This window comes from Chaetodon auriga, chromosome 23 (assembly GCF_051107435.1).
Source record: "Chaetodon auriga isolate fChaAug3 chromosome 23, fChaAug3.hap1, whole genome shotgun sequence".
Taxonomy (NCBI): Eukaryota; Metazoa; Chordata; class Actinopteri; order Chaetodontiformes; family Chaetodontidae; genus Chaetodon; species Chaetodon auriga.
Genome location: NC_135096.1, coordinates 19,142,588 through 19,167,571, shown reverse-complemented (window position 1 = coordinate 19,167,571; position 24,984 = coordinate 19,142,588). Strand labels below are relative to the sequence as shown.

General features: G+C 44.6%; 3 protein-coding genes across 15 annotated transcripts in view; 1 reads left to right on the top strand and 2 right to left on the bottom strand.

The window, feature by feature from the left end:
- The first annotated feature begins 133 nt into the window (after positions 1-133).
- On the top strand, positions 134-3,307 carry LOC143315684 (opsin-3-like). Its single transcript, XM_076723011.1, has 4 exons — positions 134-497; positions 1,285-1,646; positions 2,087-2,320; positions 3,293-3,307. Exons 1-4 carry the CDS (start codon positions 134-136, stop codon positions 3,305-3,307), a joined length of 975 nt encoding a protein of 324 aa, XP_076579126.1.
- LOC143316058 (beta-galactoside alpha-2,6-sialyltransferase 2-like) lies at positions 2,926-12,156 on the bottom strand. 3 transcript variants are annotated; one of them, XM_076723771.1, is made up of 7 exons: positions 11,214-12,156; positions 10,418-10,573; positions 8,170-8,849; positions 7,305-7,402; positions 7,001-7,102; positions 6,675-6,849; positions 2,926-4,434 (listed from the first exon to the last, which is right to left on the bottom strand). In XM_076723771.1, the coding sequence occupies exons 3-7, from the start codon at positions 8,780-8,782 to the stop codon at positions 4,187-4,189; spliced, it is 1,236 nt and encodes a 411-aa protein (XP_076579886.1). In that variant the 5' UTR covers positions 8,783-8,849; positions 10,418-10,573; positions 11,214-12,156; the 3' UTR covers positions 2,926-4,186. The 3 variants fall into 3 exon arrangements, with proteins under 3 accessions (XP_076579886.1, XP_076579885.1, XP_076579887.1); XM_076723770.1 differs by lacking the exon at positions 10,418-10,573; XM_076723772.1 differs by lacking the exon at positions 10,418-10,573 and having other exon boundaries at positions 8,170-8,669.
- Positions 12,157-12,266: 110 nt separating this feature from the next.
- lrrfip1b (leucine rich repeat (in FLII) interacting protein 1b) overlaps positions 12,267-24,984 on the bottom strand; it is a 34,825-nt gene continuing 22,107 nt past the window's right edge. For 7 of the 11 annotated variants that reach the window (XR_013076225.1, XR_013076227.1, XR_013076224.1 and 4 more), the window contains 2 exons: positions 16,774-23,659; positions 16,591-16,687 (listed from right to left, as the gene is read on the bottom strand). Coding sequence is in view for 4 of the 11 variants with exons in the window: in XM_076723766.1 (XP_076579881.1) it covers positions 14,748-14,858; positions 15,212-15,316; positions 16,237-16,316; positions 16,576-16,687; positions 16,774-16,823 (458 nt within the window). In the remaining 7 variants the exon portion in view is untranslated. Of the gene's footprint in view, positions 14,859-15,211; positions 15,317-16,236; positions 16,317-16,575; positions 16,688-16,773; positions 23,660-24,984 lie in introns of those variants that run through there. The other 4 variants (XM_076723766.1, XM_076723769.1, XM_076723767.1 and 1 more) reach the window with 1 other exon arrangement.

The following is a 24,984-nucleotide window of genomic DNA, read 5'->3' as shown; positions in this document are numbered from 1 at the left end:
CGCTCCCAGCAGTTGGACCCTTCTTCTGAACTCCAACAAAATTTTAAACTTTGTCTAATCCGCGCGCTCCCCGCGTAAAACCGAGCGGACCCACCTGTGCGCGCAGGTGAGCAGCGGCTGAGCGGCAGCCATCATGTTTTCCGAGGTGAGCGACATCAACCTGACCTCCAACCTGAGCGAACTGCTGTCGCCTCTGGGGCAGGACTGGAACGACGCACCGCACGAGCGGCTGTCGCGCAGCGGTCACCGCGTGGTGTCGGTGTTTCTGGGCTCCATCATGGTGTTCGGTTTCCTCAACAACCTGCTGGTTCTGGTGCTGTTCTGCCGCTTCAAGACCCTGCGGACCCCAGTCAACATGCTGCTGCTCAACATCAGCGTCAGCGACATGCTGGTCTGCGTGTGCGGCACGACGCTCAGCTTCGCGTCCAGCCTGCGAACCCGCTGGCTGTACGGCCGACACGGCTGCATGTGGTACGGCTTCGTCAACTCCTGCTTCGGTGAGTCTGCCGAACTGAACGAGGCGAAGTCTCAGAGGTTTCATATCACAAGAATACGAGTCACACCTGTCTTAATGACGTCACAACAGGCGAACGGACGGATCCAAACATGTTGGAAGCGTCTCAGTCCTTTAAATTCATCACATTTTTAATAATGTTGTGGGACGTACATTTATATATTTATATTTTTATATTGGTGTGTATTTATACACTTGAAAATCTGACTCCCTTCGATCGTTAACATCGATGGGTCTCATCAAGGTGTTCAGGATCTATTGATCATTTGCACAGATTTAGAAAACTTGATGCGGAACTCCTTTTACAAACCACAACATTGTGTTTTCTGGAGTTCTTGCAGGTTCAGATGCCTCAAAACAACAAGGTGACTTTAATTCTTCAATTTGACTTCATTCTTTAACTCTGAGTCTTTGTTCAACACAAACGGTTCCTGATATGTCGCCGTTGAATCAGGTGGACTCGTGTTGAGTCCTCAGAGCTGCTGAAGCGGATCAGACCTACATGAGGGACGTTCAGGACTTTAGTAACTGTGGAATTAGTGAGATTTGGGTCCAGAGCGATCAGTGGAAACATGAGGAGAACGTCGGCTTTAGGTTGATTCACTGATCGCTCATGGACGATCTTCTTCTTTGGCAGTTATTGTTGAACTTATTGATCACAATGGAATGTGCTTCACTTCCTGTTCTTCTAGTTTTTCTCTGTTGAGTTCAGCTGCTTTGATTTTCATGGACTTTGAATCCAACATGTCTTCCTGTTTTGTGTCCATCAGGGATCGTGTCTCTGGTCTCTCTGGCCATCCTGTCCTACGACCGTTACAGCACCTTGATGGTGTACAACAAGCGGGCCCCCGACTACAGGAAGCCCCTGCTGGCAGTGGGGGGGTCTTGGCTGTACTCGCTGGTCTGGACGGTGCCCCCGCTGCTTGGCTGGAGCAGTTACGGTCTGGAGGGGGCCGGGACCAGCTGTTCGGTTACGTGGACCGAGAAATCTTCCGGTTCTCACTCCTACATCATCTGTCTGTTCGTCTTCTGTCTCGGCCTCCCCGTCCTTGTCATGGTCTACTGCTATGGCCGCCTGCTGTACGCCGTCAAACAGGTGGGTCGCATGGTCAGACAGGTGGTGGTCAGATGGGTGGGTCACATGGTGACTACAGCCAATCAGAGACAGCCAAAACTTTCAGGTGTTTGTAAAACTTTGAAATTTGCATGACATGGACTTTCCTCACGATGCCTGTGATCGAGTCATCGACTTAACGAGCTGATTGTGGAACTCGTGAAAAGGTACGTGACACAGCTGTCGCAGGGCTTTAATGTAAGTTCAGATCCAGAAAGACGGTTCAAAAGATTGTGTCTTACACCACGTCTGACAGAAGAACAGATTCTTTTATCTGTCTCATGTTTTTGTCCTGTGGAGTTCACAAAGTGAAGGTGCAGAGCTGCAGATCCTCCACCTGAAACCACACAGAGGACTTCCTGCTGTGATGTCATGAACTTTTTCACATGTTCTGCTCTCACCTGTGTTTCATCTCTCAGGCAATCTGATAGTTTAATCACCTGAGTTTTGTCTCTCAGGTGGGTCGGATCAGGCGGACGGCGGCTCGTCGGCGAGAGTTTCACATCCTGTTTATGGTCGTCACCACGGTGGTGTGTTACCTGCTCTGCTGGATGCCATACGGCGTTGTCGCCATGATGGCCACTTTTGGCCGACCAGGTGTGATCAGCCCCGTGGCCAGCGTTGTCCCATCGATCCTCGCCAAGAGCAGCACCGTCATTAACCCCCTCATCTACATCCTAATGAACAAACAGGTGAGTGTTGGACAGCAGGTGCTACATTCAGTCAAACTGTTACCAGATCAGCCTTCATCTGTGAACTCCAGCAGAGTTTAACAAAAACAGGTTTCAAGAGGTCCATGTGATGCCGTTTAAACCCAATCCTGCTCTAACTGAACTCTTCTCTGATTGGTTGGTGGGACGGAAAATTTGTCTTCCTCAACATTTTTTGTGTTTTGGTTTCAGAATGATTTTAAATTAAATCCAACATTTCACATTCAATCATCACCAACGGAAAAAAGAGCACGAAGAGCGGCTGAAATGGGAAACCGTCTCACCAGGCGAGCGAGGACCAGGACCCACTAACCCGGCTGTGTTCAGTGTTCCAGACCTTTTCAGTTTCTCACCCAGAACACTTTCTGGCTGCTTGTCAAATATTTTCTGAGCGGCAGATTCCTGCAGGCGTCTTCTGTCACAGCGGCTGCTTTCACAAAGAGACATAAACGGATTTCTGGTGTTTCCTCAGAGAAGAAGGACAGAAACAACCGTCGAACAGCCAAGTCGCTGCAAGGAAACAGCATCATTAAATCTCAAAGATCCTTTCAGTCCCACTTAACAAACGAGAAATAAATACAGCCAGGACAGTGAACGCACCGTCTGATTACACACTCAGATGTTTAATTGTGCCACGAAAAAATGTGTTGTGAATGACAAAGACATGTTTGTATTTGTGACTTTTTCAAATGTGAAAACTATAACTTTTTTAATCAAGTCAAAATTATAATATAGATCCTGAACGACAGAAGTCAAAACAAAGATTACATCGATGGAGAGTTCGAATTCTTTTGATTTCATTGATTCAGACCATTTGAAGATACAACACCAGCTACAATCAACACCAACAACAAACAAACAATTGTAAAAGTGAGGCGACTCACCGCTGAAGTCTCACAGTGATCCAGCAATCGATAACACTCGACAAAACCGTTTGGCTGCGTTGGTCCAAAGGTCCAGACGATCTGATTCATTCAGCCCAAAACATTGTGATGATCCAGCAAAGACGTTTCATGATTTCAAACACGCCAATCGTCCACTTCTTCTACATTTGAACTCCAGTAAGCGTGAATGTGCAGCCAACATGTTGGTGCTGCACTCTGACCTTTCCACTGACGCCTCACTGGACCAATTAGCCAACAATAGCCAACGGGAGTCTGCATTGGAAGGAAGTACTTTGCTCTCTGTGGGTCATTTACAGGTTTGAAATAAAACGTTATTAAATGACCTCGATATAAAGATATACAGCAGAAATAGAAGTATAGAGAGTGGAAATATAAATACACATAACCTAAATATAGATTTCCTGTACATAAATATTGATATTATCTAAATAAATATAATAAATTGCTTTTTTGGGGGGACTGCACACAAAAACGCACCACTGCAAATATTTGGTTTCATATTTGTTTCAGTTTACTTCAGCGATGCCTTGGACGGGCTCATTTTACAAGAATGGAAAGAGGCAAATTTTGAGAAAGGTTTTTGAAAATACAACCAAGTAATGAAGTCAAAATATGGCTGAAGTCATCACGAGAGTTACTTGGTCAAAAATATGTCAAGTCTATGAGAGTGAGTTAGTCTATGCAGAGCTAGTTTCTAGAAACTACGTCAAAACGTATGACGAAGCAAAACTGCAACAAAAATCTGAACTAAATTTGAATGAAACTTGACTATTAGAATGTAAATGTCCCAGGAGTTCCTGAAGGCAGCATGAGGGGTGTTCACAGACCAAAATTCTTCATTTTGAACCGAACATCAGACAAATGTACCTGAAAGACCAACAGTGGACGAGTGTCACAACCCACATCGGACCATCCTGAACCCCCTCAGCACGTCAGTCCTGGATCATGACCCACACTGGACCATACTGAACCCCCTCAGTGTGACTTTGCCCTTCCTCCTCAGCTGGTCTTGGCGGCCCTCGTTGATCCTCTGGATCAGCAGCTTCTCGTACAGCAGAGGGTGATATGCTCCCAGCGTGCAGGCGGCATCGTGGTACCGTTCATAATAATGACACAGGTCGGTCCGACGGACCGACGGGATGAACTCGTACACGCTGACCTCACGACACAGTGACATCATCAACAGGATGCCTGAAACACAGACAGGAACATGTGACATGTTTTTCCTTTCACGACCCACCAGTTCAAGTCCAGCGTCCCTCTTTAAAACAGGACATTTCAGAATTTGACAGTCTATCGATTATCGTGTTTAATTGATGATTAATGTTTGTTTGTTCCTCAGTTCTACCGCTGCTTCTTGATCCTGTTCCACTGTTCACACCAGCTGACGGAGAATGGACACTCCTCCATGCCCTCAAAGACCACCGTGGTCCAGCTCAACCGCCGAGTGTGTGACAGCAGCCCACCAGCCACTGGACACACCGGCGCCAGCTCGAGACCGCTCACCAGACACGCCGCCGCCGCCACCACCGCCGCCGCAGCCGGATCAGGACTGCTCACTGGACCCGGTATGCCTGACATGAAGGGAATTGGTGCGGCCGTGTCTGACAAAACCGACACGGCCCAGCCAGAGGAGATCTGCTGCTGAGGAATCCTCATGAGACCTGCTAAAACCTCATCAGACCTCCTCCTGAAACCTCATCAGACCTCGTCCTACGATCACAAGCCTGATTAAAGTATCAACTTATTATGTTTTAATTAAAAGAAAAATAGAAATATTTAAAGATAAAAACAAGTAGAAAGTTGAAATATTGAATTCTAAAATAAACTTTTCATTGATGAAAGAATAAATAGATATTTTCTGATGAAGCTTCCATAAATAAAAATATGTTAAATATAAGTTATTGAAGAGCTTTCAGTCCCATTCAAGGTCTCCATCAGCATGACTTCATGAAAATGTGTTTATTTAATAATTCCTCATTAGAACAGTTTTATGCCAACGTTTACTGCAAAAAGTTAGTTTGTCGTTAAAATGTATCAAACTTTTAAACATCAACATAAAATGTGACAGTTTAAAACAAGTCACAAGTTTTTACACCTTTCATGATTTCTAGACATTTTTATCTTTACAGATGTGTCTAAAATTCATGTAGACGTGCTCATTTTCTTTATCATGAAAACAAATAACTTCAGTTCTAAACTAGATCCCCATTCGAATTAAAAGTGTGTTAGTAAATATGAACATAAGATGAGCTGTTTATAAACGATAATAATAATAATAGGATGAATTAACCTTCATGAGACTCTGAAGACAGAACGAATCGTATTTCTGGGCTCAGCGTTTCATGAGTTTGATTTTTTACAGTGTAAAATCTTCATCACGTCATAATTTGCTCTGAACGTTCACAAACAGCAGGAGGTTCACGAGTGTTTCCAAAACTCTTTTTCTGTGCAAGATGCTCATTAATGTGACCAGATGTTGGAAACTAAGCGAAAAAGAAAAACACGACTTTGCTGCTTTTATTTTTCACTTTGTTCCGTTTGAAGTTCAAAAAACTTTGACAAATTAAAGTTTGTCAGCTTGAATAAAACCTGAATATTTTTCTATTTTCTCTGGTTTGTTGTTGTAAAAATGTTGAAATAAAGTTGTTGAAACTCGTCTCTTTTCTAATCGTCATTTTAAGTTTATTTTAAAATAAGGTGTTTTTTTAATGTGAGTTTCATCCTGTTATTATATTTTTCCCTCATATTTGAAGTTTTAGACAAATACAACAGAATTATTGTCTGTTCTGACTCTTTCTTTTTGTAATCGCGTTTTTACAGAAAAGAAACTAATGAGTTTGAAATCTTTATTTTGTCAGCTGAAACGTAAAAGCCAAAACATTTTGGACATTTATTACATAATTCTAACTGAATTCATACATTTTATGTAAACCAATAAAATATTTCCCATTCGGTTTTAATTTGACATATTTTCATTGTATGTTTAAATTGCTTCAATAAGACACAAATAAATGAACACTTTTTATTATTATATTGTGATTTTTGGTCATTAATAAAGGATATTAGTGAAATTTGATATTTCCTCTGAGTTGAGTTTAATTTACATTTCCAATTCGATTTTTGAGTTAATACAATAAATAAAAATGATACATGAAGTATTTGGTTTAACACACTTTTCTGTTTTCGAGTTCATGTGTTCTACTTTGAAATATTAATTTTCTGTTTAGTTTTTATTTAACATCACAGTAAATATTTCAAGTTTTAAACTGACTTTCACAACAGAAAATCTTTGAAAGTCTTTCCACCTTTTGCACTCTTTTACTAGAACTAATGAAGTTTGACCGTCACTCAGTAATTGGCCGTTTCTCACTGTGTGTTTTGTAGCAGTAGTACTTTTGTAGTAGTAGTGCAAGTATTGTGGCTGGTACCCGTGAAGCCTGACGATGGCGGGTTTGGCTGGATCTGGTCCTCCGTGTTGTCCTGGATCAGCTCCCACAGACTCCAGATGAACTCTGGATGGAGGATGTAAAACGGCTGCTCGGGTCGGAGGCGACGCCGTTGGACGTAGGCCGAGAACAGATCGAAGTCCGGCTCCTGGAACCACTGAGGAGGAAGGTGACAGTCACAAAGAGAACGTCTGACTGAAGACCTCAGAAAGAGGGCGCTGTGACGGACACCAAACCACGAATCCATTCACTGGAAAACAATCGAAATAAAAGGTTTATGAAAAACTGAAGACAGAGCTGCCGCTGACCCTGGTCAGGTTGGAGGAGTAGGAGGCCGGATCCCAGACCAGCAGGGTGACGTCCTGATACAGCGAGCTGCTGTTGAACTGATGTTTGTGCCGAGCCACGATCTGACGAAGACAAACCGCAGAGAAACACACACACGCGTCATGAATATCTGAGATGTGGACGATGAAATAAGAACATTTCAAAGGTCAAGAAGTCAAACGTTTGACGTTTGAAAAGGAAACGGGAAATCAGTAAAAAGTGAAAGAAAAAGAGTTTAAAAAACACAGGTGAGCTGCAGGTGAGGACAGTGGGCGCAGTCTGTACCTGGGAGTTGATGATGCGGATGGTGGTCTTGGTCCCAACATCTCTCTCGAAGCCTTTGGTGGGAGCAGCGTTGAAGCGAAGAACTGCATCATGGGAATCTGAGTCCAACAGGACAGGAAGAGTTAAAAGACATCAGCAGGTAAATGGCTCCCTCTGCTGTTCAAAAAACAAACTACACCTGAACTCACCTGTTGGGGCATTTACACATTAACAGGTAACACACATGAAATCTAAACCTCAACAGCAGAGACAGCAGCTGACCGACAGTCCACCTCAGGAGCTTTCAGCCGTACCCACAGCCTTCATCTGCAGGACCAAACTGAACTCTGAGCTCAGTTTGGATGAGACATCCTCGAAGAGCTCAGAAGAAGAAAATCTGAGCACCTGCAGCTCCATCTGCTGAGGAAGACTGTGTGATGTGATTGAAAGCTCCAGTAAGTCTGTAAGTGGACCCCGGGACTGTAAATACACCTTCAATTAATTCTGGAACCAATTACATTTCAGTGTTGAACATTCAGAAAGTTCACTGTAAACCCTTCATTCACCACCAGAGTGCAGCCTCGTGGTGACTGTTGGACTTCCTGCAGAGACATTTCAGGTTTCAGTGAGTCTTTGATGTCAGCGTGGCTGCGGTCCACGTTCTCGATCCTGAATTCATCGTTAAGGACAAATAAAATCTTATCTTATCTTAAATAAGAGGCTGACAGGAAGATGGAAACAGACTGTTTGACATCTCAGACGGTTTTTACTGTACGGAACCAGAAAAGTGGTCCTCTCATCTTGTAACCCTTCAGATCTGACCTGTGACCCATTTCGGGGGTCCTGACTGTCAGGTTGGACTGCCTGGTCCTGTAAGTGGACTCACCGATCTCCCTCCCCAGGGATGAGTTGAGGACGGCTCCGGCAGATGTCACCACGGCGCAGCTCTGATACTGAGAAGCCCGGAGATCCTGCAGGGACCGTGAAGGCACCAGCTTGGCCCAGCCCAGATTAGAGAATGGCTCCTCTGTCCCATCCACAGTCCGAATCCTGGTCCTCTTCTTCAACTCACAATACAGCTGCAGACCAGACCTGTGGGCCCCCCGTGGCCCCCGGTACATCACCTGGTGCCTGTTGGAGTTCAGCTGGACTTTCAGGACTTTCTGGAGACGAGGACTCAGCATTGTCACCGTCATATTCCCACTCCATAGTCTCTGCAGGATCTCCAGAGACCTGGACCTGTAGTAGTCCTTGGACCTGGACCTGTAGTCAGTCCTCCTTGTCCTCCAGTCCTCCTCTGAGACTCCAACAGGTCTCATGGACCCCCCCTGAACAGAGGCCAGGTGGCGGATTTCAGTTCTGGTGAGTCCAGACCCTGCAGCAGACCTGGACCGAGGAAACAAGGAGAATCTGAGGTCCTGGAAGTGACAGAGCAGGGACAGGACAAGGAGGAGCCAGGCCAGCAGGACCACCAGCAGCCACTTCCTGTGTGGCTTCATACTGGATCACAGAGGGGGGTCAGGTGTGAGAGGTCAGACCGGGACAGCCGGGGGTCAGAGGTCAGATCTGAGGGAGATGACAGGAGAATTACAGCAGAAACAGTTTCTGTGACATCATCACTTGAGTCATGTGACCTGATGAGGTCACAGCGTACCATCTTTCTCTCTTGATCAATAATTAAACTAACGTGTCACGATTTGAATCGTTTCCGTCATTTATCTCTGGTGTCACTTCGAGTCTGAATCTCTTCGAGTCCCAAACGTTTTCTGATGCTTCGTCGACCAAACGAACGCAACGCAAAAATAATTAACATGACTCTGACGAAAATATCAGTCTGATAATCTGACCCAACAGGTTCACCTGGACGCCTCACTCCACCACATTTCCTCTTCAGATTATTGATACATAATATAATCAACTGATAACTGATCACAGATCATTACTGTCCAGATTAGTGAATTAAAAGGAGCCCCACTTTCTTCAGGTTCAACATTAATGAACACATGAATGGATCAATAACTATAATCCATTCATAAAATACAACCTGAAACAAATGTGATTGTTTCTCATCTTCTTTGATCAAAACAGAATATTTTTCATGTTCTTCCTCATCAGCTTCATTGATTTCTGTAAATATCTGCTGATCGTGAATCTGATGCAGCAACACGTTTCACAGACTGAAAGATGTGGAACGCTCCAAAAACACCTGTTTGGATCATTCCACAGGTAAACAGGCTCATTGGTAACAGGTGAGAGGATCATGGTTGGGTCTGAAAGGGGAATCCTGGAAAGGCTCAGTCAATCACAGAGGATGGAGAGAGGTTCACCACTTTGTGAACACATGACTGGATGAAGGAGAAATGTGATATCGAGGGTTTTGTTTGTTCTTTGTCGTACTTTCGTTTGTATTTTTCTTCCTGACAAAACATCAAAGGAGCAAAAATGTTCACAGAATTAAACATCAGAGAAAAAAAACAACAGAACAAACAGGAAGAGAAAAACTGAATCAATGAAATCATTAAAAGTTTGAGGTGAACTCATGAAAACATCCCTCTGCTGTTCCTGTTAATCTGTCCACTCTCTGAATACTAATGAGCTTCAGTTCATTAACAGTCTGACAACAACACATCCTGTCTCCTTTCCTTCCTATCCTCCTCCACTCCTGTGCACTACTTCCTTCATTCTCCCTCTTTCCTTCCTTCTTTCCTTGCCCTTTCCTTCCTCTTCTTTCCCTTTGCATCCCTCCTTCCTCCCTTTCTCCCCCCCTTTCTCCCCATCTCTCTTTCCTCCCTTCCTTTTCCCTCTTTTCATTTCCCTCTTTGCTTCTTTCCTACTCTTGACAGTGTTGGAGTTGAACCGTTCATACTTCTGATTATTGATTCCCTGCTTATCAATATTAATGGTTTCAGTGCTGCTGCAGTAGAACACAGAAAAAAGTAGAATTAAAGTAGATTAATTAAAAAATTACAAAAACAAACAAAAAAAATAAAATATACTCTTCTGGTTTGCTTTTGTAGTCCCTCTCGAATTGACCAATCACGTTTGAGCGGGCGTTGGCGCATGCAGGTAAACCATCCTCGTGGAGAGTGAAAGGGGCGGACCACGTGGGATGAAACAAAAGTACAAAGACTTACAGCATGGAGGCTGTCCAAACAGGTGAGTCCAGGTGAGTCCAGGTACACAAAGTACCAATCCAGAAACTCGAGCTCACAGAGTCAAACATACGGTTCAAAGGTGAACCGGCCAGCGGTGAGGAGGAAACACACTCAGATCCACCTGGGAGGCTAATGCTAACGAGCGACAGGTGACACAAATCAACGAGCACAAAGGCGGGAAAAACGCAGCGACAGGAAGTAAATCAAAACATGACATGACGGACTGAACCGTCAAAATAAAACAGGAAATAACAGTCAAACCCCAAAACTGTAACATATGTATTAGCTTTTCAAGTTTTCTGTTTGTGGAGATCAGCTGAAACCCCAAATGACCCCCAGAAGAAGAAGTCTGTCACCCCCCCACCCCCCACAGGTTCAACCAGACCATCCTGATCCTGATCTAATTCATTAAAGTTCAGCAGGAACCAGAAACCTCCAAAGACCTGAACCAAGCCAAATCTCAGAGAACAGGGACCCCTCAACCCCTCGGCAACACAAACAAAATGTTGCCTTATTTAAAGAACTATTAAACCAAAGCTTTTAAAATGTGAAATAAACGAAAAGATATTAAAAAAAATGCAAAAACTACAGAAAATACAATCAAACAAAAAACACTAAATGATGAATAAATAAAAATATGAATTTTAATTAATAAAGAAATAAATCTAAAAACACAAATGTGTCAACAGTATCCTTTAATTATCAACACTAACCTAAAATAGTTAACTAATTACCAATCAATAATTAGCAATGATTGACAGCTGGTTGGTGTTACCTGTCACTGGTGTGAGGAGCTTTTGGGCCAGCGTTCCCTTCCTATTGACTGCAGGAGTTCAGCTTTCAGGATCGCTGTGTTTGTCTTCCCAGAATGCCCTGCTTCATGTCACGCTGAGCTGGAAGCATCCCAGTTCAACCAGTGTCTGCTGTTCTGGGATTTGAGCTGCTTCACTGGTTTCCCGTGGAAGTTAAAGTTTCCTTTTATTCTCTGCTGGGGGGGTTTCGGCGTCAGCTGCACTCTGATTGGCTCTTCAGTCTCTCTCACGGTGACCCAGCACACAGGGCTGTTACCATGACGACCACAGCCATGATGTGTGTGTGTGTGTGTGTGTCTGTCTCAGTCTCAGAGGATAATGCTGCATTTATGTCACGTTGCTCAGACCGTAAATATGAGCGTCAGAGTGAGAAACTCTTCAGCCTCTGAGAGAGAAAACTTTATTCAGTACAGAAGCATCAAGGGATTGACTGGAGGTGTGAAGGTTTATCACTTTCATTGTTAAACCTTTATTTAACCCAGAAAGTCCCAAATCACAAAATCTGATCTTCAAGGGAGCCCTGGACCTGGTCCCAGACAGACTCGTGGGAAAGCCGACCCAGACCTGACGAGCATACATTCAGGTTTAAAGAGAGAGGACTGACAGCGAGCAGAGACCCTGAACAGACCATGAACTGACCCTGAACTGATCCTGATCTGACCCTGAACTGATCCCGAATCCTCAGAGTTCAGCTGAATAAAGGATCAATTCATATTTTAAACAAACATCATCTGCTGGTTTTCACAGTTTTGCCTGTTTTCAAAAGCATCAGGATCAAACCTGCTCTGCCAGCTGGTGGCTAACGAGCTGAGAAGTATCAACTGCTGTGCTAAATTCAGTTCGTGTGGCTGTTGGTTGAAATGGTTCAATCATCACAATATAGAACTTTCTAAGATCAGGATCAACACGTGATCAATACATAAACGACAAATGTACCAAAGCTCATTTAAAATAATCAAACTTATGTTCAAAGCGATCAGTTCTTCAGCCTCACATCAAATGAAGCAGACATGAAACAATGTTACATGAGTTTATTATCGTGCTTCTCGAACACCTTCAACGTCACACTGATCAATAAGACCCACATCAGCTCAAGTTGATATACTGACACATTGATATCCCACATCCTAATCAATAGGACACAATAAAACACATGAAGTCACATGACTGTCGCTCAGGCAAAGCGCAGACACCTTGAAGTCCAATAAACACGTGAAGAAATCCTGCTACCCGTCACCATGACGACAGTGGTCCGGTTCCCGTATGCCCGAAGCTGAACTCGATACCGACGACATTTCTCGTCTACGTTTGCGACGCATACATTCAAAAGTAAACGTTATTGCGATACATTACGTATTTTTAAAAATTCATGAAGAGTTTGGTTCCAAAAATGAGACGAAAAGCCTACAAGAAGCTCGTGGGTACTTCAGCCAGCTGCAGGACTGTGGCTGCTTCATCAGCACAGAGGACAAAGACGTGGACACCTGTCCACACTACAGCAGACAAGCCCCGCCAAGCGCCGTCCCTGACTGACCCGGAGCGCTATGCATCACCTGACCACTGTGAACGAACAAATGAATGAGCAGCATTTCACACCTACAGCTGTTTCCTTGGTCTGGACTCACCTCACGTCAGGTTCAAGTCCACGGAGGACACCTGACCATGGAGGACACGTGACCGCCGAGGACACGTGACCATAGAGGACACCTGACCGCTGAGGACACATGACCACGGAGGACACCTGACCACAGAGGACACGTGACCACGGAGGACACGTGACCGCGTCCGGCAGCATCTTCACCGACATCGTCTCGTGTTGATGAGCTGGCTGAGGCGAGCAGCCTTACTGTACAGCATCGATGAGCAGCAACCATCAGTGGTGTCTGACACATCGAAACACCTGCACCAGGTGTGACACACAATGCCGTGCCTCATGATTTGTGAGTCCAGAGGCCTGTTTGCAGACGTCAACATGATTGAACTCTGCAGAAAAGCTGAAATTTGGAACAAAGCGAACACACACCTGGCCAATCGCTGCGTCAGCAAGGTGTGTTTGTACGATTGTGGTTTTGGAAAGTTTAAGAACGTGCTGGACACAGTACACCGAGTTTTGGTTCCAAAACAATGTTCTGGAACCAAATTCTTCATGTGTTCATTCATTCATTCAGAGATGACTCATTACAGACATGAATATCCAGACATTTACAAGCTGGTGATTTTACATCCCGAGCGCCATGAAAAGCCCTAAAAACAAACATGAAGACGAGGTTATGTGGAACATGACTGATCGAGGTGTGCCAGGTGTGTCTACCTGTTCTATGTATACACATGAACACACGTGGCCACGCCCTCCTCGGTGACCTGAACGCCATCATAAAAACATCCAGGATGGGGTGGATGCCAGTGTGACGACACATTTTGCCATTTGTTCTGCTTGTCGAGGATTTTATCCACGATGCCGCGTCACCGATCGCTGGTATCGTTTGCTAGCATCCAGCCCCACCAAAGCTAATGCTAAAAATGGACTAAAAACAAGACGAACACAAGTGCATGTCGACATGAAAACGTGAAAAAACCCTGAAAAAAATAAAGTTAAAAAACTCAGCTGCTGCCAGTCTGACCCGGTCTGGTCTGATCTGATCTGGAGTGGAGTTTTGGAGGGAGATGACGCCCCCCACTGTCAGAGGAGAGGTAGTGTCACACGTCGCACAGATGGAGCTGCTGAATGTGGACGAGGCAGATGTAGTGTTTGTTTTAATGCACCTGGAGGGCCAGGCGGGTGGAGTTTACCACATAAGGACAAGACAAGCTAAAGCTTCAATGCGTTCACACTGACAGGGAAGAGTTTCGATCCGTGAGCCAATTGTTGATGATTACGGATTAACTTTTGATTTTGTCGCCTGTCTGAGGAGGCTTTGGTTCTGGTTGGTGAATCTCTTTGTCGCTGCACTCTGACGTCGGATGTATTTGGATCTCGGACTGACACGTTTTGGTTTGGTTTCAGCTTTTTTTAAGCAGGTTTTCTGTAACATCTCAGACACTCTGAAGTGGAGAACAGATCGATGTTTTTTTTTATTTCGTCATCTGGAGATGGTGACAGATTGTCGTTGAACGTGTTTCCTCTGAGCTCAGCTGGTCTCAACTTCATCCTGGAAACAGAGAAAAGTATCTTTGATCGTGATAAACTCCACCCGTGAAGAGTCACCTGCTCTGTTCATGGCACCGGGATCGTAGCACTACATTACAGATGGGACTGTTGAAACACGTCCATGATTGATCCATCGATCGATAGTCACATTTTGTCTTTTTGCTGTTTTTGGTTTGTTTTCAGGTCAGTTAACTCCACCCGTCTGGTGCTGCATGCAGATTAAAATCAAGCGCTGATTGTCTGTCTGTCGGTCAGCAGAGATGAAAACATGGCACTGACAGTTCACCGGAGGATCAGGACTGTTTGACCTCTACAGACGATGGAGGATGACGTGTCCCGGGACAAAGTGTCACTGCTGGGCCAGCAGGGCGCTCCGGTTGGCCTTCATCTTCTCCAGACGTTTGGACAGGTGGCTGTTACTCGCCTCCAGCTCATCGATCCGGTCCAGAGCCGAGCGGAGCTGCAGGAAAACAGACGGAAACGTACGTTAACGCGTCTGCTCGCATCCACAGAGAAGAATGGGATGGTTCAACATGTCTGTCCAGGACACTGATGAAGAAGAAGACACAAAAATGAGGGATGCAAAAGACGAAACAAACAAGAACCAGGACACAAAAGACAAAACAAACAACCAAGAATCAGGACACAAAAAACAAAACAAACAAAGAAGAATCGCGCTTTTCAAATGATATTTGCGGAACTAAATGGTAAAAACAAACACTGGAAATATAAACAAAGATGTAATAAATAAAAGAACAGTAAACAAAGTGAGCACAGGGATAGAAACAGTCTGACAGGCGGCCGCGGTCTCGCCTCTCTCTGCAATTTTCTCTTGTCCACTTTCAGTTCGTCTTCGATCTTCTCTGCATTTTCTGACGCCAGCTTATATCGGCTCACCTGACCTTCCAGCCGGATCACCTGAGTGAGAAAAAACAAAACAAAAACACAGAGAATCAAAGCGCCATTTATTGAGCGTTCTGGATTTCAGCTTCTTGTGGAGGATCGTTTCAAACCGTCTCATTTCAGTCCAAACAAGTGAAATTAAAGCTGTGAGAGCTTTGAATAAATGATTCCAGGTGAATCTCAGAGCTGAGAGACATGAAGGAAACGGCATCAACGAGCCTCAATAACAAAACACAAGTTCATGGACACACGAAGAACAAATATTTCTGTGAAATATTTCTGAACACCTGCTGAACACCTTCAACAACTCCGATGAAGCTTGTTTTACTATCAGTCTGACAGAAATACGTCTAATACACAGAAACTTCCTCTAAAAATGACAAACAATGAACAAAGTTTAGTTTCAGGGAACAACATGATCTCTGTATGCTGACGATAGGGTTTGATAAGATTTAAAGGCCCTTATTGACGAGACGGATCCGATTTTATTAGTTTGATCGGCCGTAAAAAAAATACCAAAACTGAGATGACTCGTTTCTTTGTGTCACCAAACAAACAAAATGTTCTTACTGAAGACTTGGCTTATTTTTATCTCACCTTAAAACAAGAAGAACATCAGAGGTTAAATATTTAATGCAGCAGAATAAAAATGTCTGTATATGCAGATGATACCTAAAGATACTTACAGGCCCTTAAACTAATTATGAAGCTGTTTTCATCCAACACTCAGGAACAGGATACAGTCACAATCCAAATTAAAAGATTTCAGTACAATGTAAATACATAAGAATGATTAATATCTGTCATTGAACTACATTAAAAATATCTACATACGCTGATGATACCGTTTTCTTTTTGTAGATAAAGGCATGGAATTTTTCTGTAATCTGGCCTTGGACCAGAGTGTGAAATTCACGACAAACATGGACACTTACATTTTGTTCCAGAGTGGTGACTTCCTGTTCAGATTTCACCAGTTTGAACTTCAGTTCACTCATCTGTCTGTTAGCATCTCCTGAAGAAATGACAAAGGCACCACGAAGACGAAAAAGATGTTAAGATGAAGGCGACAGAGCAGACAACCATGAAAACAATGTCGTCTATTAAGATGAAGACGTAGAAAATGAAGGCAAAGACGACAATCCAACAAAGACCTTAAAGACCGAGATGAAGGTGAAGAAGAAAAAAAGATGAAGACAGATGAAAAGCTTCAGACAAAATAAAAAGCAAGGATGAAGGCAACAAAAAAAAATATGATGAAGAACAGTACTCACTCTGTAGGTCCAGAAGATGAGAGTCCATCCCGTTCTCCAGACTTTCCCCCTCTGGATCCTGGTCTGTCCCGTTTTTCTGTCTCTGATCCAACTGGGACTTCAATAGTCTCACCTGCAGACAAATGACGATGACGAGTCACCAATGCATTTTGGTTTAAAAAGCGTCTTCCGTGTCTTTGAGCATTTGTTTCAGATCACCTGATCGTATAAACTCTCTCTTTCCTCAAACAGCTTCTTCAACCGGAGTTCTGAAACAAAACAGAAAAGACTTGTTGGACATCAGAAATACGTCCCAGTGCAGGACTTTGTCCACAGAATCCAAAATTGAGGCACTTACAGAAAAACTGAGGTCAAGCTTCTTGATTTCATGTTGTTCTGGCTTCAATGTGTGAACAAACACATCGATATCTGATATCTCTAATTTTACAGAATCTACAAGCGAGTCCACCTGTGAGCCCTTGTCTTGAACGCCGACTAAAGAGCGACTGATTCTTCTCAGAGGGACCACTTCTAGGATGTTAGAGGTAAAAATGTCCAGGACTTAACAACAACAAAAAAACTAGACAAGATCACATATTTGCGTCTTCTGATCATGTTGGAACCATTCAGAAGTATTCTGGGAGTCGGTGGGATTCAGTTCATCAAACCAGAGGAGGATTCAGAAAAGCAGCAGGTGCTGTAGCATGGTTCACGCTCTTTCCTCAGATCAGTTTCCAGGACTTTTCAAGGACTTCATCAGTGCTGATCCAGCTGCTTTAACTGACAATAATTAGATCCTCTCTGTGGAATCTTTGGCTACGATTCACCTATGAAATCCCCTCTTCCTTTAAATCATCATCAAGATGGCGCCGCGGACGGCTGCCTCGGTGTGTTGGTGCATGTTGTTTTGTTTTGTTTTGTGTTTTAAACCTGTTTTTTGTGACGGTACCCGGAGCTCTTTCACCAGAGAAGAGCTCATGAACATCAGGGGAGCAACACTAGTGGAAATTTTGGACATCCTGGTCAAAGGTGCGCTCACCCTTGCTCACGCAGTGAAACGCCGGAGGAGAGGAAAATGGGCCGGTGCGCTCGTGCGCCTTCGCGGACTACGTACAGCGTTACCGGGAATATTTCTCTCTAACGTCCGTTCACTGCCCAACAAACTGGAGGAATTGCAACCGCTGTTGGGTAAAAACAGGGACTTTTCTTCATCTGCGGTTTTGTGCTTCATCGAGACGTGGCTCTGTGGATTAATACCGGACTCTGCACTGCAGCTGGCTTCCAACCTCACCGCACGGACCTTTCCGGCAAAACTAAAGGCGGAGGAATCTGTTTCTACATCAACAGTGGTTGGTGCCAGTGGTGACAGTGATCCAGCAGCACTGTTCTCCTGACCTGGAATCTTTCACCATTAACTGTAAGCCTTTTTATTCACCCCCTGAGTTCGCTTCATTCATTCTGGTTGGCGTTTACATCCCGCCGCAAGCCAACGTGCAGGACACACAGCGTATGCTCGCTGACCAGATACTGCGTGTGGAGCGGACCAACCCGGACTCCTTAGTTATTGTCCATGGCGACTTTAACAAAGGTAACCTCACGCACGAACTCCCTAAATACAGACAGTTTATCAAATGCCCAACCAGAGAGGAGAACATTCTGGATCACTGTTACACCACCGTCAGGGATGCTTATCACGCCGTCTCCCGTGCTGCACTGGGCCACTCTGACCACGTCATGGTACACCTGATTCCTGCGTACAGGCAGAAACTAAAGCTCTGCAAACCTGTAGTGAGGACATCAAGGAACTGGACCAGCGAGGCTGTGGAGGATCTCCAGGCGTGTTTGGACTCTACTGACTGGGATGTGTTCAGGACTGCTACCAACAGTCTGGATGAGTACACGGAGGCTGTGACGTCCTACATCAGCTTCTGTGAGGACTGCTATGTTCCATCACGCACCAGGGTGAGTTACAACAATGGTTCACAGAGAAGAAGAAGAAGAAGAGGAATCGGGGGGAGACATTCCCCTTTATTTGTCACACACACATGCGAGCACGATGGCACACGGCACACGAGGTGAAATTTAACTTCCACCTTTAACCCATCCTGGTCGTCCTTCCTCCGCGGCAGACCAGGAGCGGTGGGCAGCCAGACCGGCGCCCGGGGACCCATCTTCGGCGTCACCATTGGTCAGGTGGTGATCTTCTTGCATGTTTTTAGTGGGGGTATATTTTACGGAGGATACCCCAGGTGAACACGGGGAGAACATGCAAACTCCACACAGAAAGGCCCTCCTCGAGCAGCAGGCACCGAAGGCATGGTGGAGGACACACCCGGTGCCCGCAGCGAGATTTGAACCCGGGACCTTCTTGCTGTGAGGCGACAGTGTTGCTACCGTGCCACCGTCCAACTCAGGCAGCTAAGGTTGGCAAAGGAAGAGGCCTTCAGGAGTGGGGACAAAGACAGATACAAAGAGTCGAAGTACAAGTTTAGCAAGTTGGTGAAAGAGGCTAAACGACTGTACTCTGAGAAGCTCCAACACCAATTCTCAGCTAACGACTCTGCGTCTGTCTGGAAAGGGCTCAGGCAGATCACTAACTACAAGCCTAAAGGCCTCCACTCCATCAACGATCGACGCCTAGCCAATAATCTGAACCAGTTCTACTGCCGCTTTGAAAGACAAAGGGACAGTCCAGCAACCATCCCCCACGACACCTCCCAACAGCTCCAGCTCCAGTCACCTCCACCAATGCCCACCTTATAAACAGTGCGTGAAGCTGGGGAAACACGTCTCCGACGCTAAGACCATCAGCACCGGATCCCCCCAGGGCTGCGTTCTTTCTCCTCTGCTCTTCTCCCTGTACACAAACAGCTGCACCTCCGGTCACCAGTCTGTCAAGCTCCTGAAGTTTGCCAACGACACCACCCTCATCGGACTCATCTCTGATGGCGACGAGTCCGCCTACAGGTGGGAGGTTGACCATCTGGTGACCTGGTGCAACCAGAAGAACCTGGAGCTCAATGCTCTAAAGACAGTGGAGATGGTTGTGGACAAGAGGAAGAACTCAGCCTCACCTGCCCCCATCACCCTCTGTGACTCCACTATTGACACTGTGGAGTCTTTCCGCTTCCTGGGAACTATCATCTCCCAGGACCTCAAGTGGGAGCCGAACATCAGCTCCCTCATCAGGAAAGCACAGCAGAGGATGTTCTTCCTACGGCAGCTGAAGAAATTCAGCCTGCCAAAGACAATGATGGTGCACTTCTACACAGCCATCATCGAGTCCATCCTCACCTCCTCCATCACCGTCTGGTACGCTGCTGCCACCGCCAAGGACAAGGGCAGACTGCAGCGTGTCATTCGGTCTGCAGAGAAGGTGATTGGCTGCAATCTCCCATCTCTTCAGGACCTGTACGCCTCCAGGACCCTGAGGGGTGCAGAAAAGATTGTGGCTGATCCCTCTCACCCCGGACACAAACTCTTTGAGCCACTCCCCTCTGGCAGGAGGCTGCGGGCCATCAGGACCAAAACCTCACGCCACAAGAACAGTTTTTTCCCATCTGCTGTCAGCCTTATCAACAAGGCCCAGAACCCCCCCGACACTCTTCACATTCCACCTCGGACTCATTTTGTCACATTGATATAAATACAACTCTATGCGTTACATTAACGCTCAACTTGGACTTCTTTCTGAAAAACAGACTGTGTTTCCGGAAAATAGCAAACAACAAAAAACAGACTTGTGTATATATATTTAAATTGTTATATTTTGTGCTCTTATTTTAGTAGATGTGTCATGCACCAATTTCACCACAACAAATTCCTTGTATGTGTTAAAGCGTACTTGGCAATAAAGCTTTTTCTGATTTCTGATTTCTGATTCTGAAATCAGGACAAACTGATCAGAGAATAAAGCAAGCACACATGCAGACATACAGCACTTCACTTAATTAGTAAAACCATGTTCCAGTGATGGTTCAGGCCACTCTCACCTCAGCTTTCTCTTTTCTCTCTTAGTTTCTCTAAAAAACAAAAATAAATGACAACATAAAGGACCAGTGAACGGATCAAACACCTCCATTTCTCAGCTCAAGAAACAAACATGTAAACAAATAAGTAAACAGTAATTGGTCTTAAGAAAACTGAATAACATCCACGTGTCGGTGGCCACTGACGCTGGTTTTTAGGTAGCAGTGAATATACCTGCTGCATCCGCAACATTCATCCTGCAAAGCAAATAAAAATCATCTTGCTGACTTTAGTCTCTTGACTCTCTCTTCCAGAGTTTCTGTGATCAGCATTTAATTTCAAGTCTTTTTTTCTGCACTGTTTCAACACTTTGCTTTATATATTGATGTGATGTTGCTCAGTCTGCCATTAGTTTTACTATTAGCTATAACCACTCCAAAAGAAGAGTTCTCGGATGTTCTGTTTACAGCTTGTTCTGCTGCCTCAAGTGGCCACAAAAATAAATTACAAAACTGAAAATATGGAGGACCAAGAATCGATCCCTGAGGAACCCCACAAGCCATTTTTAACACAGTCAGTGTGACGATCACATGGTTCATGTTACACAGCTGTTTGCTAACGTTAAGCACCATTACTTTCTAATGTGAAAGTACTTTTCGCTTGTGTCTATCTACCTGAGTGGTCAAGAATCACTCAATGAAGCTTGATGAAACTTAAATTGTTTTCAAAATACACACATAGTCATAGCTCACCCATCATAAAAGAAATTAATAAGCAACACTTGAGCAGCAAAAAATGTGCTTACTTACTTTCCCCAAATGATTCTGCATTCAGTTATAAAATGAAACTGTTATATTACATAAAAATTATAAATGGGAAATCACAAACAAGCTCAAATAATTCATGAAAGAAATATACAAAAACATTCATAAATAAGGGCAATACAGTTTCTTCACCGTCAAGTGTTTTGATTTCTTTTCGCATACTGATAAATACATACTTTAAATAAACTCAATAAAATAAAACTACAGAGAAAATCAAATCAACATGGCTTCTGGCTTTTTCCACTAAACTATTCCTTCAAAGAACCAGCAAAGTCAAGCTTCAAACTTCAGATTTCAGGTGATTCTCATTAAATCATGAAATCTTGCATTTGGCTTGTTGTTTGTCTTTCCTACTGTCCAAACTAAATCCTTTCCTTCCTCTCAGGAGTTTTATCCCACTCACCACCGGGATGACTTTTACATCTTCAACGAAACCTCTGTCACTGGTTGAGGTTGTTGTTGTGCTGCTGGCTGTTGTCCTGCCTCTTCATCCACCTCCTCACAGCTGTCCATGTCTCTAGCTGAGAGCTCCTCCAGATCCTCAGTATTCAATTCTGTTGGCTCATCACTCTGTCGATCCTCAACAATTCCCCCGTCTTGTCGGCTCATCAACATCAGTTCTGGAACAGCCATTGCCTTGATTTCATCTGCAGTTATTTCTACAAGCCTTTTGACCTTTGAACTTTGACCAACATGAGAGTTTGATGATAGTGTTTGATGCCTTTTGAGCTGCATCTCAACGACTTCCTCATCAGGAACAAGGCAGCTTCTCTCAACAGTTTCTCTTTTTTTGTTTGTTTTAGCGACAACTTCAAATACTGGATTTCTTGAGGAGTCTACCAAATCCCAATGTGACCCAACTGACTCCAACATTTTGGTTTTTGCAGGTTCAGCAAAGTAAGTTTCAATAAAAACTAATTCCTCAGAACGGCTTGCCATCATTGGATAACTCTGGATTTGCTTTTCTTCTTCTTCTTCATCAACAGAATTGGCCCTGGGATTTTCCTCAGTGACCTGAAATTTACCAACACTACACATGACTTCTGAAGTATTTTCCATGGAGACATCATTAGTTTGAGGAGTTACCTCCAGAGATGCTGCTTCCAACATCCCTGAGACAGCACAGTCTTTAATCAAAGCAGAATGTCCAGCAGCACTCAGCTCTGAACTTTCAGGATCTTCTGGGGTTTTACTTCCTTCTCTTAAGTCCTTCAAAGCCTGTTCGCCCTCTGCAGTGAGTTCAAAACCCCTCATTTGGCCTGTTGATTGGCTACCTTGGTCAACTGTATCACACTGATGTGACACATTTTTTGCAACATTCTTTAGCGTCTCTTTGTTATCTGAAATCCACTGACTGGGGGGTCCTGGGATGTGTGAAAAAGTACTTGACATTTCAGGGTTAAAACCCTGATTTTCAATAAATCTCAGCCTGCTTTGAATCATCTTTTTCAACCTAATCCAGTCCTTTAACATCTCCATTGGAAGTAATGGTGACTTTGGACAGCTTACATCCCTGCATGCGTTTCCATCTTTCTGTTGATTCTCAAAAATATGATCAACAGCAGACAAACACTGAAGCGCAACATCCTTGTCGGAAGATGGATTCTCATTTCCCATCACAACTGCGACATGTAATTTTTGTTTCTCTTCGGTAAGAGAATTCTGTTTGCAAGCAGCCATGAGACTTGACACAATCGCCTTGTTGTCCTGGATGATGTCTTTTGCGGGTCGAGGTGGAACAAGTCTTGATTTGTGGACTTTTTCAGTTGAAGGTCTGGGGACAGGTGAAACCAAATCTACATATTTTACCTGACTTTCAGTTTGATGTACTAACAGTTGAGTTCCTGCAGCCTTAATTTGAATTCTGCAGATTTTGTCATCAAAGGAGCGCTTCATTTCGGTCACAAGGACATCCTGGTTTGACGCTACAGACGATTTCACTTCAGATTCACTGTGAGGTTTGGTCCTGCCTTTAAAGGCTTGATCCTCAACAGTCAATCGAGTGACTGCAAAACTTCCTGGCTCATTTTTCATCTGTTGTTTTTTAATTCCTTTACTCCAAAACAAAGAATTTCCATCCTGTCTCATTTCAGATCTGTTGGTCATCTGTGTTTCACTTCCTTTGTTTCTTGTTAGTTTCCTTGTGTCTCGTCTCTCTCTGCCCAGTTTATCGAACCTCCTCACCGGCTTTGAAGGATCTGGTTTGGTTCGGTCACTGGTGGAAATGACGTTAAGGGATTGGGAGCGTTTGTAAATCCAACAGCGGTTCTTCATGTTGCTCCCTTGTGCTGGCTGCTGCTCTCGAACCTTTCCTGAAAGATCATGAAGGAGACATAGGAGGACCGAGCACAACTGGTTGGTTAAAGATGTGAATGATGGACAATTCAACTGTAAAGACGTCGGCAATTAATCCGAATGGACTTGACGGAAGATGAATCAACATGTAGGTGCTATATGCGAAAATATGTGTTGACATCAGCTGTCAGTTTGACACCGTTCACGCATGTCACGGGGGGTGTGGTTAGAGCAGTGATTGAGTGATTGAATGAATGAAGGGGTGGCATATATTCACCTGTTCACAGCGGCGGCGGATGGAGAGGGGGTGAGTAGGGAGAGTGTATTTTTTGTTGACCGCATGATCTAACAGAAACTAAGTATTCAAAGACCTGTCTCAGCTTTGCCTTGCTTAGCCTGTTTGTTCGGCGTATAAAAATAAATACGGCCACACTCGCAACTACGGAAATGTCTTTGTCGTTTGTGTAGCGAGTCAGCAGTGCCATGCTCCCTCGCTCAGCCTCTCAGTGACACCGACTTTTGTTTGGAGTCACTATACTTTGTCAACAAAAAATTTACACCCAAACGGCATATGTGGACACACGGATCACGCTAAATGGTGCACAACTGCAACGCCAGAGACTGATGGCAACGCGGACTTCAGACCGGTAGGCCTGTATCACTCGCATTCATTCATGCTGTGTATGTTGGATTGAACGCGGTTTGATTGACAGCGCATCTATTGGGGAGCGCTGCCTGTATGCGAAAGTCCGCTGAGACATGCTGTCCTGCTGGTTGAGGGGATCATCTGTGGCGTTTTCCAATACTTATGGATGTGAAATAAACGATCTGTGGAAAGTACGAAAAACTATGCTGGGTGTATTGTTGATTCACTGGCAAAATCTGATGATTTCCTTTTCAGCATCCAGCAATTCATCTACTGTGAGCAAACCTCTCAATGTCACATCTTTGACCACTCCATTTTCCTGCTTCGAAGAAGATCCTTGTTGTTCCCGTGAGTCAGACTGGGTGGAGGCTGTGTCAGACCATTTCCTTCTTTGACTGAGACACCGCAGCAAGTTTTTTAGCCTGATAACCCAAGCCATAGCCCTTCTCAAACGGGTCCAAGAGGAAAAATGATGGATCAGCCGAGTGGTTGCGTCCACATCCTCTGAGGTCTGCACCGCATTCACTGCAACACTGACCTTGACTTCTGGATCGTTTGGCAGAAGTTTGCCCAAACAATCTGGACTCACAGGCCAGTCCTGTTCAGGCTGCAAAAGATATGCAGGTCCTGACAACCAGGTCTCACTCCTCAGAAACACATCAACCTTCAGCCCTCTGGAGGCCACATCTGCAGGAT

Bases quoted from the DNA above. Each gene is read 5' to 3' on its own strand.
- LOC143316058 (XM_076723771.1), bottom strand. From the start codon at position 8,782: ATGAAGCCACACAGGAAGTGGCTGCTGGTGGTCCTGCTGGCCTGGCTC. The intron at 7,403-8,169 runs GTGAGTCCACTT...TGTTGGACTCAG, and splicing joins ATCCCTGGGGAGGGAGATCG to ATTCCCATGATGCAGTTCTT. The intron at 4,435-6,674 runs GTACCAGCCACA...TCTGTGTTTCAG, and splicing joins GCCATCGTCAGGCTTCACGG to GCATCCTGTTGATGATGTCA.
- LOC143315684 (XM_076723011.1), top strand. From the start codon at position 134: ATGTTTTCCGAGGTGAGCGACATCAACCTGACCTCCAACCTGAGCGAA. The intron at 498-1,284 runs GTGAGTCTGCCG...TGTGTCCATCAG, and splicing joins CTTCGTCAACTCCTGCTTCG to GGATCGTGTCTCTGGTCTCT. The intron at 1,647-2,086 runs GTGGGTCACATG...TTTGTCTCTCAG, and splicing joins GACAGGTGGTGGTCAGATGG to GTGGGTCGGATCAGGCGGAC.